This window comes from Uloborus diversus, chromosome 2 (genome assembly GCF_026930045.1).
Source record: "Uloborus diversus isolate 005 chromosome 2, Udiv.v.3.1, whole genome shotgun sequence".
NCBI classification, from domain to species: Eukaryota; Metazoa; Arthropoda; class Arachnida; order Araneae; family Uloboridae; genus Uloborus; species Uloborus diversus.
Genome location: NC_072732.1, coordinates 198,074,664 through 198,089,924, shown reverse-complemented (window position 1 = coordinate 198,089,924; position 15,261 = coordinate 198,074,664). Strand labels below are relative to the sequence as shown.

Below are 15,261 nucleotides of genomic sequence, written 5' to 3'. Positions count from 1 at the left end.
TTGTGTCATTTGTAATAGGTTGTTTGTTATTATTTTGGAATAGATAGGATTAGAGCAAGATCATGCCTCTTACTATTCAGTGTTTTCTGGCAGATTCTACCTATTACAAATGATACAAATGATGTTTCGCTTCAAGGTCATCTGCCTTTTTTTCGTGGTCAAGCTTTTAGTAATAATTAATGCGCTCTTTACAGCCGTACACTGTTAAAACTAATGGTTACATTTGGCACCTGTTAGGAAGGAAAAGCTTGTAGCATCAGTGGCACCCTGAGGCTGCGTCTTTTTTTACCCCAGGGCGAAAACGTTCACCCTTGAAGCACTTTTGGTTTTAAGAGTGTACGTTCCCTGTATTTCGCTGGTACCACATATATGACAACTAATTTACAGCTGATTTTACAACTGACTTTGATAATGTCGCTGAACTACACTGCGAAAAGGGATTTTTCAATCTTATACCTGCACAAAAGTAAGCTTACGTCACAGCTTGTTAATTATTTCCTCACTTTACAGGACTAAGGTGGTGTTATACACAAAATTCGACAGCCTTCGCGTTGAATTTGGATGGCTTTTACAGAACATTATATAAGGAACATTTTGGGAGAAAATTAAGCATTTATGTTTTTGTATAAATTTTTCTTTATATTTTAATTTTTAAGCATAACATGTTTCTGCTTTGTATTCACATTTCAAACATAAATTTAACGTTAATATTAGTTAACGGTGGCTAGACAGTGGTTAAAAAGGCGTCCAAGTTTCCACTCCAAATCAATACCTATGAGGGTGCTAGATCAGGGGTAGCTCGGCTAGTGGTCTGGATCGAAAACAGAGCTATAACCAGGGCTCTATCGAACCGGTGAAACTGCGCATAGTTGTAGGTATGGAGGACCATGAAGCGTGAAATGTCCAAGGTTGAAGAGAGTAGGAAAGGACCATCGAAATCAAAGTGAAGAGAAAATCAAAGCAATTTGGAACTCGCAACGATAACAGATTTTTCATATCAACTTAAAGCTTCCACCCAAAAAGACGTGAAGGTTAGAAAAAGCGTGTTTAAAAGGTATAAATTTGATTTTCTCGAGTGTACTACTTTGTAACATAGAAAACCCTTTAAATGTTTGGTGAAATATGAAGTTCGTCTACAACTGATTAAGTTTAATTTTCGATGTGTCTAAAATCTGCCAACAGTGCCATACGTCTCTCTCTCTCTCTCTTAATTGCCACTATGCTCTTTATTCTATCGCATCTTTTGTAAAACACATTTGGAAAAAAATATATGACAAGTCAAAAGATAACAATTGTTTTTTTTTTTTTTTTTCACAGTGCGGTCATTAATTTTTTCATAAACAAACGGTCTCAAAGTTAGATACTATGCTTCAATAAATTTCAAACTTTTATTTTTTTTGGTAGAATTTGAATTTAAGCACTTTTTTTTATAAACAATAAGTTGACAAGAACAGGGAAAACAAACTATTTAAAATGAATTGCAACAAAAATTCCTCCGAAATAAAATTTCCTATTTTCAAAAAGTTATTATTATTTTTTTTTAAGAAAGAGAGAGAGCGAGAAAGAAAACGTATGAAATAAAGTAAGAAAAGTGTCAATTCTTTGCTATGCAAATGAACCTAGTTCTTATCTGATAGCATTAGAAACAAAATAATGTTTCCCTTAATATTTATTATTTTTTTTAAGTTATTTTTTTAAATTGCTGCTGTAGGAAAAAAAGGCACACAAATATTAAAAATTAAAAAAAAAAGAATAAAAATCTAGAACTTCTCTTCTACTTTCAAATTGATTCCAAAACCAAAAATAAATAGCAAAAAAAATTTTTTGTGGGAAAATAAAGATATGTATCAACAATTATTAACATCATCAAAATTAAATCAATTGCAGCTTTCTTGCGCTTTGAATGGACTTGATTTTCATTCATTAAATATATATCTCCATCTTTTGTCAGTGCTACGTTTGTGAGAAACAGCATTTCTTTTTTTATGTTTTTTTTTTCTAATAAGAACGAAACTGCACTCTCTGGATGTGATAACAGGACTGTCTGGTACACTGCATGTAATTTTTAGTATTTTTAAGATTTGAATTTATCTGGTATGCATTAATGTTAAATCATAATGTAATAGTAAGAAAGATGACACTGGGAATAATTCAAATGCAATTATTACTTTGTGACAAAACAATCCAACATTTCATTACTTTTATGAGCTACTTACAAAATTTTATCACTACGTCCATGTTTTAAGAAAATTTTTTTTAAAGATAAATATGTAAAATACCTGAGTTCTTCGTTCGTTTTGTTTCACTGAACAATTTTTTCATTTTTCTTTCAATCATTGCCTCTTGTTGTTGTTCTGGATTCTGTATAACTAACTGCAAAGGAGAACAAACTCGGTAAGTTTCTGATTTGAAACAACCCTTTAATTTATACATGGCTTTTATAACTAAAGTTTTCTATTGCAGTTAATTCTCGATAACTCGAAGTCTATAGGGACCAGCTAAAGCTTTTGAATTATTGGTAATTCGAGCTATTGGCAGTTCCCACAACCCTTTGTTTTGGTTAGTTTGGCGAACATTTTTGAAAATGCGCCATGTGCTCTACGCTGCAAAAAATCTCCCGAAGGCTTATAAACAACTTTTACTTTGCTAGAGACCATGCAAAAGTTTGAAGACTGCTGATTGGCAGTCGGTAAATACGTCACCTATCTCCTTTATAGCACGCTTTGCATGATTTAATTATTGTGTCATTTCGAAACAAGATCTTCTAGACGTTATTCAAAGGGGAAACAAATCAATAAAATGTAAACCTTTATTCAGAATTTCTGAAGAACTACGTTTGCTCACTTGCTCACATACATTGGATAGGATAAAAATATGCCCGATGCATTTGGGTCGGGTGGCCAGTCAGAAGTCCCAAACCTATTACAAGGTCCCTAGCTGAGTAAAGGTTATTTATATGTCTCCAGAAGTAATAACTGGAAGACTGCCGCTTCACTTAAAGCCCTGAATCGTAGCTTAAGTAGCGACACGTCCACCATCATAGGGCTAAACGATGCTTTCCTCTATGTTGGCTATGGTGAAGTAACGTGTTTTGCTTCTTAATTGTGGTTTCTTATTAACTCAATGCTAATTCACAATCATGAAAACCACATTCAAGAAGCAAAACACCCTACTTCACCGTAGCAGACATAGAGGAAAGCATCGTTTAGCCCCAAGATGGCGGAGATATCGTTTTCTTTAGCTTCACTTACCCCCAGCAATGGCAGTTCAACTCGGAATGCCTCAGCTTCTTTGTACATTCGCTCCAGTGGGCAAGAAACTTTGATGAACATGTGTTTCCCCACCCTTTCTTCTTGCACCGACAGATTCTCTTTTCGCATTCCAATGACAAAGCGGCGACGAAGACTTTCCAACCGCTCTTCGTGGCTGTCATTTTCTTTGTTGTTATATTTAGGATCTTCGTAGACAAGGACGTAATTGATGTATTCCATCAGTTAGTCTGTCATCTAATCAGCTTGCCTAAATAGAGAAAATATAAATATTTAGCGTGAAAACTGTGCGTTGTCAAAATCATAAAAAGTCTGAATAACTATTTTTCATGAGAAAGGCTCTCTTTTCTTGCGACATCAACTGTTAAAAAACTTTTGATTATTGATTCAGGTGACACCGAAAGCTGATGCCAACTTTTTGTGTCCATGATAAAATTAAAAAAAAAAAAAAAAAACACGCACACACACAACGAAATTAACTTCACAAAAAGATATGCTGATTCTACACGAGTGGGGAAAAGTATTCAGACTCAAGTCAAAAAGGCTCGGATTCCGTACTCGAGCGAAGAATCGTAAGGGGTCATTCACAAATTTGCAACACATGCCTGCAATCTCTCAGGATGATTCATGACAAAAAAAAAAAAAAGATTATTTGTGAACGATACCCCACGATTCGTTGCTTTTCCAAGGATTATTAAAATTTTGCTCATTAGATTGTTGATATCTTTCTGAATTTTTAAGATATTGAAGTGGAATTTTATTATGAGTTCGTGGATATATTGGGTTTTTAAATTATGAAGGTTATAAATGGCTATCTTTCTCGCATACTCAGTAAAAACTTGGCTTTAAACGTTCATATTTCATCAAGTTTTCGATAGTTTAATCTAAAATTTCAGTATTATGTTTCTCTTGTATGCTGTCAAATCTTCTAAAAGTTTTGTAAGGGGTGATGGAAAACTCTACGCATTATAAACGAAAAACCTTCAAATAAAGTTCGTATTTCCGAAAAAAAAATGCTTAGATCTTCGTGAGTACAAGTGATACTTCCACGAAAATATAAAAATTATTTTACATAGTTCGTAAATTTATTTCTGAGTTTTAATGCTTATTTCCAGCAATTTATGATGAAGGATAATCAAAAGCTTTTGTGTTTTCTCAATTTGCTGCTGGTCCCCTAAGTGCATGGGAGATTTACTTTTAGTTGGAAAAGGACAGCTGAAGTATATCTATTATGTGACAAAAATCACAGAACAATTGGTCTCTTTTTTTCTCTAGAAATTCGCAAAAATGTGAATTTTCGGAAGTGTCTCAATACTTTTGGTGATACAGTGTGTTGCTCGGAAGCAAAGGTTTTTCTTAATGAAATAAGAAGTGTGCGCCTCATTGTAGAACCAAAATGACAAATTTCTGCAACAAATATATGTTGTTACAAAATAACAAATAGCTGATTTTGGTTACGGAAGTGACAGAGATTTTAGATAATTTGTGTACCTGTAATTGAAAAAAATTGCTATCTAAAATAAGTTGACCACAGGAAAATGACTGAGTGGGTGCTGACTATAACACTATGAAACTGCATCTTCCAATTTGATTCTGGTGTTTGCAGATCTTAAGCTGAAAACTTGATAGTTCTTAACTAAAAAAAAATAAGTTTGAAAAAGATAATCTTTGCTTGTTGAAACTGTATTTACTGTAAGAAATGGGATATTTCACACATTAAATTAGGAAAATGTATTTTCGTTTGAATAAAAGGACACATTACATGATGGTATAAAGTCCTATTTTCCGAGGATTGACCCATATGCCGAAAATATTACAAAAAACTCATAATAACAGAAACTCATGAGAAATTCGACAGTCACTTTAAAATTTTGTCCAACATGCACGTTTGAAATTTTTTTTCCCTTTTAGAATTAATTCTAACATCCAAAAAAAAAAAAAAACTTTCTGTTTCACTCTATATGACCAATGGTAATTATTGCTGCTTTTTGAAGCTTTTTTTTTGGGGGGGGGGCATTGAGTTGCCCTTTTGCTCTTCTCTTATTCAGGTTCTGCTCTCTACAACAAACCTCTGACGATGTGTCGATGACCTATATATTTGTCCCATTCAATATATCATCCATTCTTTATGAAATCCCATTTACATGCACAATAACTGCCATTATAACGAAAACATATGAGTAACATTTCAGGCTTCAATGATCTTTCGATATTTACAAGACTGGCTCGTATCAAAGAGAGTAGAGGCGACATAACAAATAAAAAATCAAAACCGTCGAGCGCAATCACGCTTTACATGTTAATCCCAAACAGCCATACGGAAGTACAATCTGATTCTGTTCCTGAAGTCTTCCTGCATTGCGACGTCACGATTCGAATTGAAACAGATAAGGAAACTCGTAACATGTATCAAAAGAGAACGTCAAAGGGCGTGTTGATTGTGTCGGTTTGTTTCTTTTGTAGGTAACTTTTGTGAGATTTTTTTTTTTGTTTCAATTTCTGTTAGAAAACTTTTGATTCGACAGAGAATTTTATCCGAAAATTTTATTGTGGGAAAATATGTGTGCCTGCGAAAGGCGCAAAGATAGGGCTTTTAAGACCCTCAACCCACACACTACCCGTTGCCAGAATTTTCTACAGCTGTCTGTGACGCAGATCAAAAATTCAAAAATAATCTGCAGTATAATCCGGCATTGTATTAATCGCAACACATAAATTAACTTTAAGAAATATTTACAAATAAGAAGCAAAACTATACAAGTTCCTGCTACCTGTAGATCATATCACAGAAAATATGATACAAATGTTCGTTGCTGAATTCAAGTTTTTTTTTTTTTCTTTCTTTCTTCCTTTTTTTTTTTTTTTTTTTTTTTTTGCCCTAAAAATTTTAAGGTTTTTTCTCCCTTCAACTAAGAAATGGTTTACAAACTTTCTCAAGAATCTGCAACGCAACGTCGTAGCGTCGTGCTGTTTCTGCTACCTGGCACACCAAAATGTTTTATCTCGAAATATGATCGAATTTATTTTCGTTGCTAAACAGAAAAATGTACAAGATTTTACTGTTCAGAAATAATAATAATCAAATAATTCAAGTATTTTCATAGCATTGGATAAGTACTCGCATATGGATATTAAAGGACAATTAATCGACAAACTCCATTCTGTGATATGAATAAAATGCGATTTGAAAGGATGCTATACCACGAATCTGTGTTTGTCGAATTCTTTCATCTACTCTAACCCTATGAAATACTCCCGTAGTTTAGAAAAAGTTCATTTTTAGCTGCGCATAATTAGGTAGTCAATAGAGTTTAAATTTTTTTTGACAGTAAAAAATAATTCGCCACCGATTAGACATTGAATTTCGCCATTAAAAAGTCTTTTCTAAATAAAAGCTTTTTTTGGGAAAAGAGGGGGGGGGGGAGAGAACGGCTTCAAAGATTTCGATTTTTAGTTTTTACACTCTGAATTTTTACATGTGCAGTTGAATGGGTAAGATATGTCCCTTCAGTTTGATTATTCAAACATTGAATCCAGAATAGGAAGCTATTCCAACGTACTTTCTGAACTTCTTTACTAATAATAAAGCTGAAAGTCTACCTGGATCTCTGCTTGCCTGCCTGTCTGTCTGTCTGTCTGAATGTCTGGATCTCTGTGACGCGCAAAGCGCCTAGACCGTTGGGCCGATTTTCATGAAATTTGGCACAGAATTAGTTTGTAGCATGGGGGTGTGCCCGTCGAAGCGGTTTTTTGAAAATTCGATTTTGATTTTTTTCTATTCCAATTTTAAAAACATTTTACCGAGCAAATTATCACAACGTGGAATAGTAAATTACGGAGTTATCATAGCGTGGAACCGTAACATGGGCGAGCCATTTAACATTGCAAATTGGAGAGAAATTCATCATCCATTATTTGTAAATATACAGGCGAACCAAATGACCTTTTAATTTTTTACTACGGGCAAAGCCGTGCGGGTACCACTAGTAGACTATAAAATGAACAAATCATAAATAATAAATCAATAGTGAGGATGTAACTCGCATTTTATTCAAGGCGCTTGCTTAAAGAATGCGCCGGAGTGAATGTATTTTGTCTTTGAAAAATATATTGTGAAGTTGTGTGAAACTTTGAAAAACGCATTAAAAAAATTATTTTATCTCCTTGAACTGACAACAAAAGCCAGAATGCGATTTCGAATGAACTAAAGTTCTTGACAATGTGAAAATATTTCAATCAGAGTATATACACGAGTTTATTTACAAACTACAAAATACTGCACTAATTTGTTAGTACTGTTAGTAAATTGTCCCGAATAAAATTACTAGCTGCCGCAGATTTTCGTTGTAAAAAGAGGTCTAGTCACTTGGTGACCAGCGATGAGCTGTCCCGAAAGTCGCTTTTATGTATGACACCAAACTTTAAAAGAGTCTATAAAAATTTTCAAGTCTTAATTTTAAAGCATTCTATAGAGACTTTTTTTTCCCCCTGGGATCTGCTAAGATTTTTTGCTGGTTTCCCGCCAAACATCTTCAGCTTGGAGACTTAAGGGAATGAACTCTGTAAAAGTTCTTTCGCAGTCAGCACAGCGTCTATACAGGGAAAACAACCTATCCTCCCTGTGCCGTTTAGGGGAGGGAGAATCAAATTTAGTAGCAAACTGTCAGTACAGCAGCTTACACACCATAAGTTTTATTCAATTTATAGAAAATAAATCAAGTGCACTCTTTTAAATCTGTACTCGTGATTCAAAAATACTGGATGGAATAGCATTGACCCTTACTGTGCACTTGTCCCGAATTTCTCAAACAGATGGAGCACTGTTCTTCAAACAGGCAATGCACAGTTTTGCTGTTTTCCCGTGTCATTTTCATCATCATTATCGAAAGGAGAAAAAAGCATCACCAGTAAAAGAGAAAAAAGTATCACCACCTTGAAGAAATATAATTTCATAAAAAAAAAAAAAAAAAAAAAAAACAGGTACGAGACTTACTTGTCATTATTTTACGATATTTTAAAACAGTGGGAAAACAGTTGAATTGCAGTTGATTATAGGAGTTTTTTTACTTCTACAGTAGGGCCGGTTATACACGTTTCGATATACCAACTTCTTGGTTATACCGTGGATGCCTCCCGTTTATGCAAGAAATATATTTTAAGTTTTGATTTTGTTACTATCAAAAACGTTTGCGCTTCCAACTTTTCTTTAAAACGAGCTTTACTTCTGCGTTCGAAACTTATGTATTCGAAGCTGCGTTCTGAGTTTCTTTTGTTTAGGTTATATTTATTGCTTGTTTGTGATGGATTTTTATTTAAAAATACCGTTTATTAAGCTCTCTTCTACGACTAGTAATGGGTAATGTAATTTCAATAAAATTTGTAACCACAATTAACTCAGCGTCTGCTTTTTCTGTTATATATCATATTACTATTGTTAAATTTACATTCGGGCCATTCCACGGAAAACGGTCGTTTTGTCCCGCATGTGACGCTTCATTTTTTCATTAAAAAAATTATTAATTAAAATTATTTCTTTTTAATTAAATACTAGCTACATCGCCCGGCTTTGCACGGTCCACCTCGAAAATAGAAGTTATGTCAAGTGACGCCTTTCAACGATGAGGATTGAAAAAAATAATCAGTAAAATTTTGCGGCTGATTTCGGAAAAATAACCAAAAAGTAAACATTTTAAATCCCCCGATTACAGGACAAGCCTTTAAAACAAAATCCAGAATTTTATTTGCTCGTATTCGTGACAAAAAATGGCAACAGGTCTTTCGTCTCAATGATTTTCTTCACCGCTGTAAATTTTAATCAAATCATTGTTGCGGAAAGTTGAGATGAAGCACTGAATAATAATTTGAATGGAGGAAAGCCTTCGAAAAATAGGAATTTTATGTCTAAATCTAAGTGTCATAATTAATAGTTTTTAATTGATATCTCCGCTAATTATTAGCGGAGGATTATGTTAAGTAGCCAAATATAAAGACGGGAAGATCGCGAATCCATCGATACCTGGTTCGATGGTCAGTTCACTGCCGTTCGGGAGTAGAAACTTGAACATAGGTACATACATAGATACATACGCTCAGTTTTTAATTATATAAGATATAAACCGTCACGTGCGTGACAAAGGGTTGACTTTTTCGTGGAATGGCGCATTTCGTTTCTATTTATCCTGGTTATGGCACAACGCGTGAGCAAAGTACTGATACCGAGCGTTATAACGGGGTTCTTACAGCACCTTTCCTACTAACTCTTGGTCATCTGATTTTAACATTGTGTTGACAGTGCAGCAAAAATTAGGGATATTAGAGCATTGTATATGCATTAGAAAATTTTCGAAACATATGTTATGATGTATGCAGTAAACATGTGTATGCAGAAATTAGTCATGATAGCTGCGTAAAAGTTTTAGAATTTTTTACTCTTTTAACGTGGCTAGATTCTGAATTAATGGATTTGAGTGCACTTAAAACGTATTTCAAATGATAATTGGACTGTTTTTTTTTTTTTTTTGAATTTCAACAAATATTAAATTTTTCTGGAATTTTATTTTAAAAATAACATTTTTTTTCTTTAGCTAATTTTGACACTAGCCATAAAAAAACAATGATATCGCTAACATAAATCTTGTTTTTAAATTATTTTTAAGAGTTTTGTAATTCTTGTCCAATGCTGTATTTTATGTGATGCATTCAGTGATTTCGATTGAAATCACACGTTCATGAAACACTAGCTGAACTTTCACGATTTATTACTTAAGTTATAAAAATGCAAAGTACTTACATAGCATGGACTGCAAATAAAACCAGACCTGAATTTTCCAATTACAAAATGGACACAATGATTTAATAATTTCCAGTGATTTGCAAGCATAATACAGGAAGAGGTAGAAATGAAACTATAGGTAATTTACAAATATATATTTCCTGTTTCTTTCCTGCTGATAAAATGATATCCTGTTTTGGTGTAACAGTTTTCTCAATATGCCTATGGGTCACATTTTCTGAAATGATGAAATTTTCAATGTACTCATAAGTATTGAAAATAACATGTGTGACGTCTTTAGGATCTTTTCAGAGTCATGAAAGTTTCCCTTGAAGAAACTTTAGGAAAGGAAAATTCATTCTGTTGGAGTGAGACATGTAAAAACAGACAAGATCAAAAAATTTTGTAAGAAACAAATGGAACATGGCAGTGAATGAAGATACAGTGAAACCTGTGTAAGTTGACCACTTGCGGTGCAGTACTTTGGTGGTCAACTTAGACAGGTGGTCAACTTATAAAGGGGTATTTTTTTTATTATTATTTCTTGCACTATGTATTCCTTTTTTCACTAATTGACAGTTACTCTTTCTATTCAACTCACTTTCATTGTTTTACATTACTTTGAAACAAAAATTTAAAATGTTATTCAAATATTTTTAGAGAATTTTCCCAGAATGACGTATAATGTGTCATGCAAATTTAAAATTTCAGTAAATTGATCAAAAATTTTTTTTATCTCTTATTGTTTATGAAAAGTTACTTATTTGATATTAATAGTTCCTAAAAATTTATCTCTATTCAAAAATAACAATTTTTTTGCTTTATTTATTTATTTTTTTTTTCATATACATTTATAACCATGATGATCTACTGTTCAACAAAATAATTCCTTATTGAAGTTTGGCGCACTTATTAGACACTAGTTTTAGAATTTCCATATATGTCAGCTAATTTTCTCTGGCTTTCTCCCATTTCAATTAATTTTAATATTTCATACTTTTTATCAATCTCAAGTTCAACTAACTTTCTTTTTGAAGCATTTTATGTAAAACACAAAGAGCAACAGGCTGGACTCTCATAGTTTTAAAAGGCAGTTGGAAATGAAAATGTCCTATTTCTTAATCCCTTGCACCAGAAATACTGCTATGCAAGTAACTTTTACTATAGCACAATTCCAGTGTTGCCACAAAATATTGCAACTGGAAAAAAATACTTTGTACTTTTCTACTGACACATGTTTTCATTGAACAGAGAGTACAAAAGGCAATCTCAAATAGAAGAAAAGAAAAACAAGTTTGGAGAATAAAAGGGTTCTTTTAGTAGTTTTCCCGTGTGGTTAAACTCACAAGGAGGTTTAGTTATGCTGCTGTTTTATTTAGTTGGTAAAATGCTGGTCTGACATCGAAAATATTCTTGGAAAGCTATAAAATAAATAATAGCATAAAATAAAACAATTTGCTACATTAAGTTTTAAAAGTATAAACCAAATGGTCAACTTACAAAGGGTTTTTTACAATACTCCAAACCAAATTTGGTGTTCATTAGTGGTCAAGATAGACAGGTGGTCAAGATAGAGAGGTGGTCAAGTTACAGAGGTTTTCCTTCATTATTTAAGATAGGATAAATTCCGTTCCTGACGAAAGCGGTCAACATAAACAGGTGGTCAACTTACAAAGGTGGTCAACTTTACAGGTTTTACTGTATGTGAATTATTTTGATTTAATGTTTAATATTTTGGCTTATAAAAATAATAAGTAAATAAAACATTCAACTAGTAGGAGAATGGGGGGCAAATTGAAAGAGCGGGACGAAGTGAAATGGAGAAATATTTCTCCGTTTTTAGCAACAACCATCTTGTAATATTTTAACTATGCAGGAACACTTGTAGTATATTCCTGTGAAGACAAAATTTACCTCTGAAAAACAAAGAATATGATGATACAGGCATTTAAAAATAGATATTCATATGTTATAAAATTTTGTTTTAAATCAAAAATAATTATTGTTATTATTAAATGATAAAATTCTTACTTTTGACATTTTAAATATTAATTGAGACCTACTGTTTTTCAGTGCAGTATTTTTTTAATATTATGATTATTTGTATTTTAAATGCTTTGTGTAGTTAGTGAAGTGTATGCGGGGCAAAGTGGATGGGGAAAAGTGAAATATCCCATTTCATTTACTTATTCAATGTTTTTACAAACCACTTACGTATTCATTTATAAATTACTAGCAAAAATACCCGGCGTTGCCTGGGTCAGTAAGAAACAATCGCTACTTTCTTTCGTTTTCTGTTTTAACTGAAAGAACACAAAACACACCGCTTTGACGTGATTAAAAATCGAGCTTCTTCCTTACTCATAAAAGTAAAATAGCAATAAATATAAAGAACGAACTAGTATTTATTTATAAACGAAAGCACGAATTTAAGCATATAAAAATTTGAAGAATTTCCAAAATATGAACTAACAAAAACAAAGATCATAAAAAAAACCGTGCGCTTGCTTCATTAAATTAAATAGTATACACACAAACAAAAAGAAAAAAAAAAAACTCTCTGCTATGTTTCCATGTTTCCCTCAGGGTGCGAAAAGTAGAGTTTCCAAATGTTTAAATAACTTTAAACTCATGTTTGCTCCGGAGAAGCCTTGATTCAAAATTTTCATTATGATTACTTTTAATATTGCTGTTGTTAGGCAACGAATTTTTGTTACAATGGGTTTTATATTTAATCACATAGAGTAAAGAAATTGCATAGAGAGGCCCTGTTATACTAAGAAATTGAAGCCGGAAGTTGCACCGCTGTATCCCAAGACTGAACCGCTGTATCCCCATTACTGAATCTCAATTGGTTGTTAATTTAAACTTAGATATTGTTGTAAGTTTATGAAGCACGTTTTTGAAATTTCATTAAAACATGAATTAAAATGCAAACCAATCCGCCAGCTACTTTATACGGTCTCTTTGCGAGATTGGTGAAAACTATACTCGCGAATCGATCACGTTATCATAACCCCGCTCATCATTGCACCGCTGTATCCCATAATTCCGACTCCAATTTCATCTACTTTTTACCATAGACGGGGCGTCTCTATGTATATTTCTTTACTCTATGTTTAATCATAACTTAAGGAAATTACATTAAATTTACTGTTTTCCAACGCAACCTTTTTAAAATTAAGTTTTTAATTAATAAATTATAGCCTAAGTTGCTCCCTGATAATGTTGCTATCTATGGTGAAAAAATGGTTAAAATCCGTCCAGTTGTTTTGAAGTTTACCCCGGACATCCGGACAGAAGTATCCCTTTATGTATAAAGATTTCATTCATATTCTTTCATTTAAAAATTCCCTTTTTATTCATTCATTCACTTATTTTCTTATTCATTCACTATTTAATCATCTGGGTTTTTTCTCATTAGTTAAATTATTTATTTATTCGTTTATTGTTCATTTCCTTTTCATTTATTCTTTCATTCTTTTATTTTCTCATTTATTCGATCAAAAATATCTTTCAGAATCGAATAGAAAATATTTCATTAGAATTTATTTTTCACTTTGCCCATGAAAAAAATAAGTAAAAAATTTCCACCTTTTCTTGGAGATACAAATTTACAGCCAAAAATAAAAAATAACGTTTCAACGCAAGTTTTATTTTAAAATATATTGTTCGCTTTCTGTCAACCGTAATTTTCAGAACAATTCCCAACTTGTTCATTTGAAAAAGATTATATATATATATATATATATATATATATATATATATATATATATCTTAACTATTTCACTCTGTCTCAAATTTCTCTATAATATTTATTAAAAATCCAATTGCTTTTTGTTCCTCTTTTCGTGTAAAAATTTTTTTTTCTCGCTATCTAGTTTTGAAAATACTGCAAATTGCTGTTATTAACTTCTATTAATCACTAAATAAGTTATTTTTAGTTTTGTATTACTGAAGTGGAAACTTAAATGACGCTTTAACATTAATTCTATTAGATTTTAATGGTGTACTCATGTTTTACATTTTAAATATGTGTACCAGTTACTTATTCTTTTGTGATTTGATTTGATTCCTTTGTGTCATTGAAACATTGATAGTTTTATTAATGTTATTAGTGCAGTGAAATCTGTGTAAGTTGATCACTTGCAGTGCACTACTTTAGTGGTCAACTCAGACAGGGGGTCAACTTATAGAGGGTAGTAATGAAAACTTTTTTTTTTCTTTTTTTGTCATTTCTTGTCCCATGCATTCATTTTTAACTAATTGGAACACTTTAAACTCACTGTCATTGTTTGACATTACTTTAAAACAATAAGAAAAAATGTTGTTTGAATATTTTTAGAGATTATTAATCAGAATGACGCGTAAAGTACCATACAAATTTAAAATTTCTGTGAATCGATCAAAAAAAAAAAAAAAAACAGCCCCATTGCTTATGAAACACTACTTACTTGATATTAACAATTCCTAAAAATTCATAACAAGTCAAAAGGGACTCAAATTCTTCATTTGATTTTTTCTTGTACATTTTTAATCATGGTAATCTACTTTTCAACAAAACACCTCCTTATTGAATTTTGGTGCATTTTCTGGGACTTAACATGAGCCCAATTTTTTTCGATGAAAACGTAAATATTTATGAGTTTTTCTAAAATGTCTGGTTACTTGTTTGAGGCACAACTGATGAAACTTTTAGTACAATCTAATGCTTTTGCCTAGTGATCAACTTACAGAGGGTTTTTACAATACTTCAAACCAAAGCTGGTGTATATTAGTGGTCAAGATAGACAGGTGGTCAAGATAGAGAGGTGGTCCAGTTACAGAGGTTTTCCTTCATTATATAAGACAAGACTAATTCCGTTCCTGACAAAAGCGGTCAACATAGACAGGTCGGTGGTCAACTTACAAAGCTGGTCAACTTCACAGGTTTTACTGTATTAGTATTAGTGTTATTAATTTTTCTCTGATAGTCCAATCTTAGTTATAAATTCATAAATATAGGTGCAGTGTATTCTGTTCTCCCATAATAGCATTCTTATATTGCATGAACAGAAATATAAAAATCGATCTTTTAGGTCAATGTTTCTTAAAATATCGATGTAGTTCATGCATCGATCAAATGCAATTACAAATTTTCATTCATTTTCCATTACAAAATTGCAAATTTGAAAATGCAAAGCATCTTTTCAAAGACAACGATGGTTTGAAAATCATCTT

General features: G+C 32.2%; 1 protein-coding gene across 1 annotated transcript in view; it reads right to left on the bottom strand.

Annotated features, from left to right (window-relative positions):
* LOC129216236 (anoctamin-8-like) overlaps positions 1 to 15,261 on the bottom strand; it is a 75,507-nt gene that overhangs the window by 48,802 nt on the left and 11,444 nt on the right. Inside the window, exons 2-3 of the mRNA XM_054850435.1 lie at positions 3,252 to 3,519; positions 2,280 to 2,373 (exon numbers count right to left, since the gene is read on the bottom strand). Coding sequence (XP_054706410.1) covers positions 2,280 to 2,373; positions 3,252 to 3,491 — 334 coding nt within the window. The 5' untranslated portion in view covers positions 3,492 to 3,519. The remainder of the gene's footprint in view (positions 1 to 2,279; positions 2,374 to 3,251; positions 3,520 to 15,261) is intronic.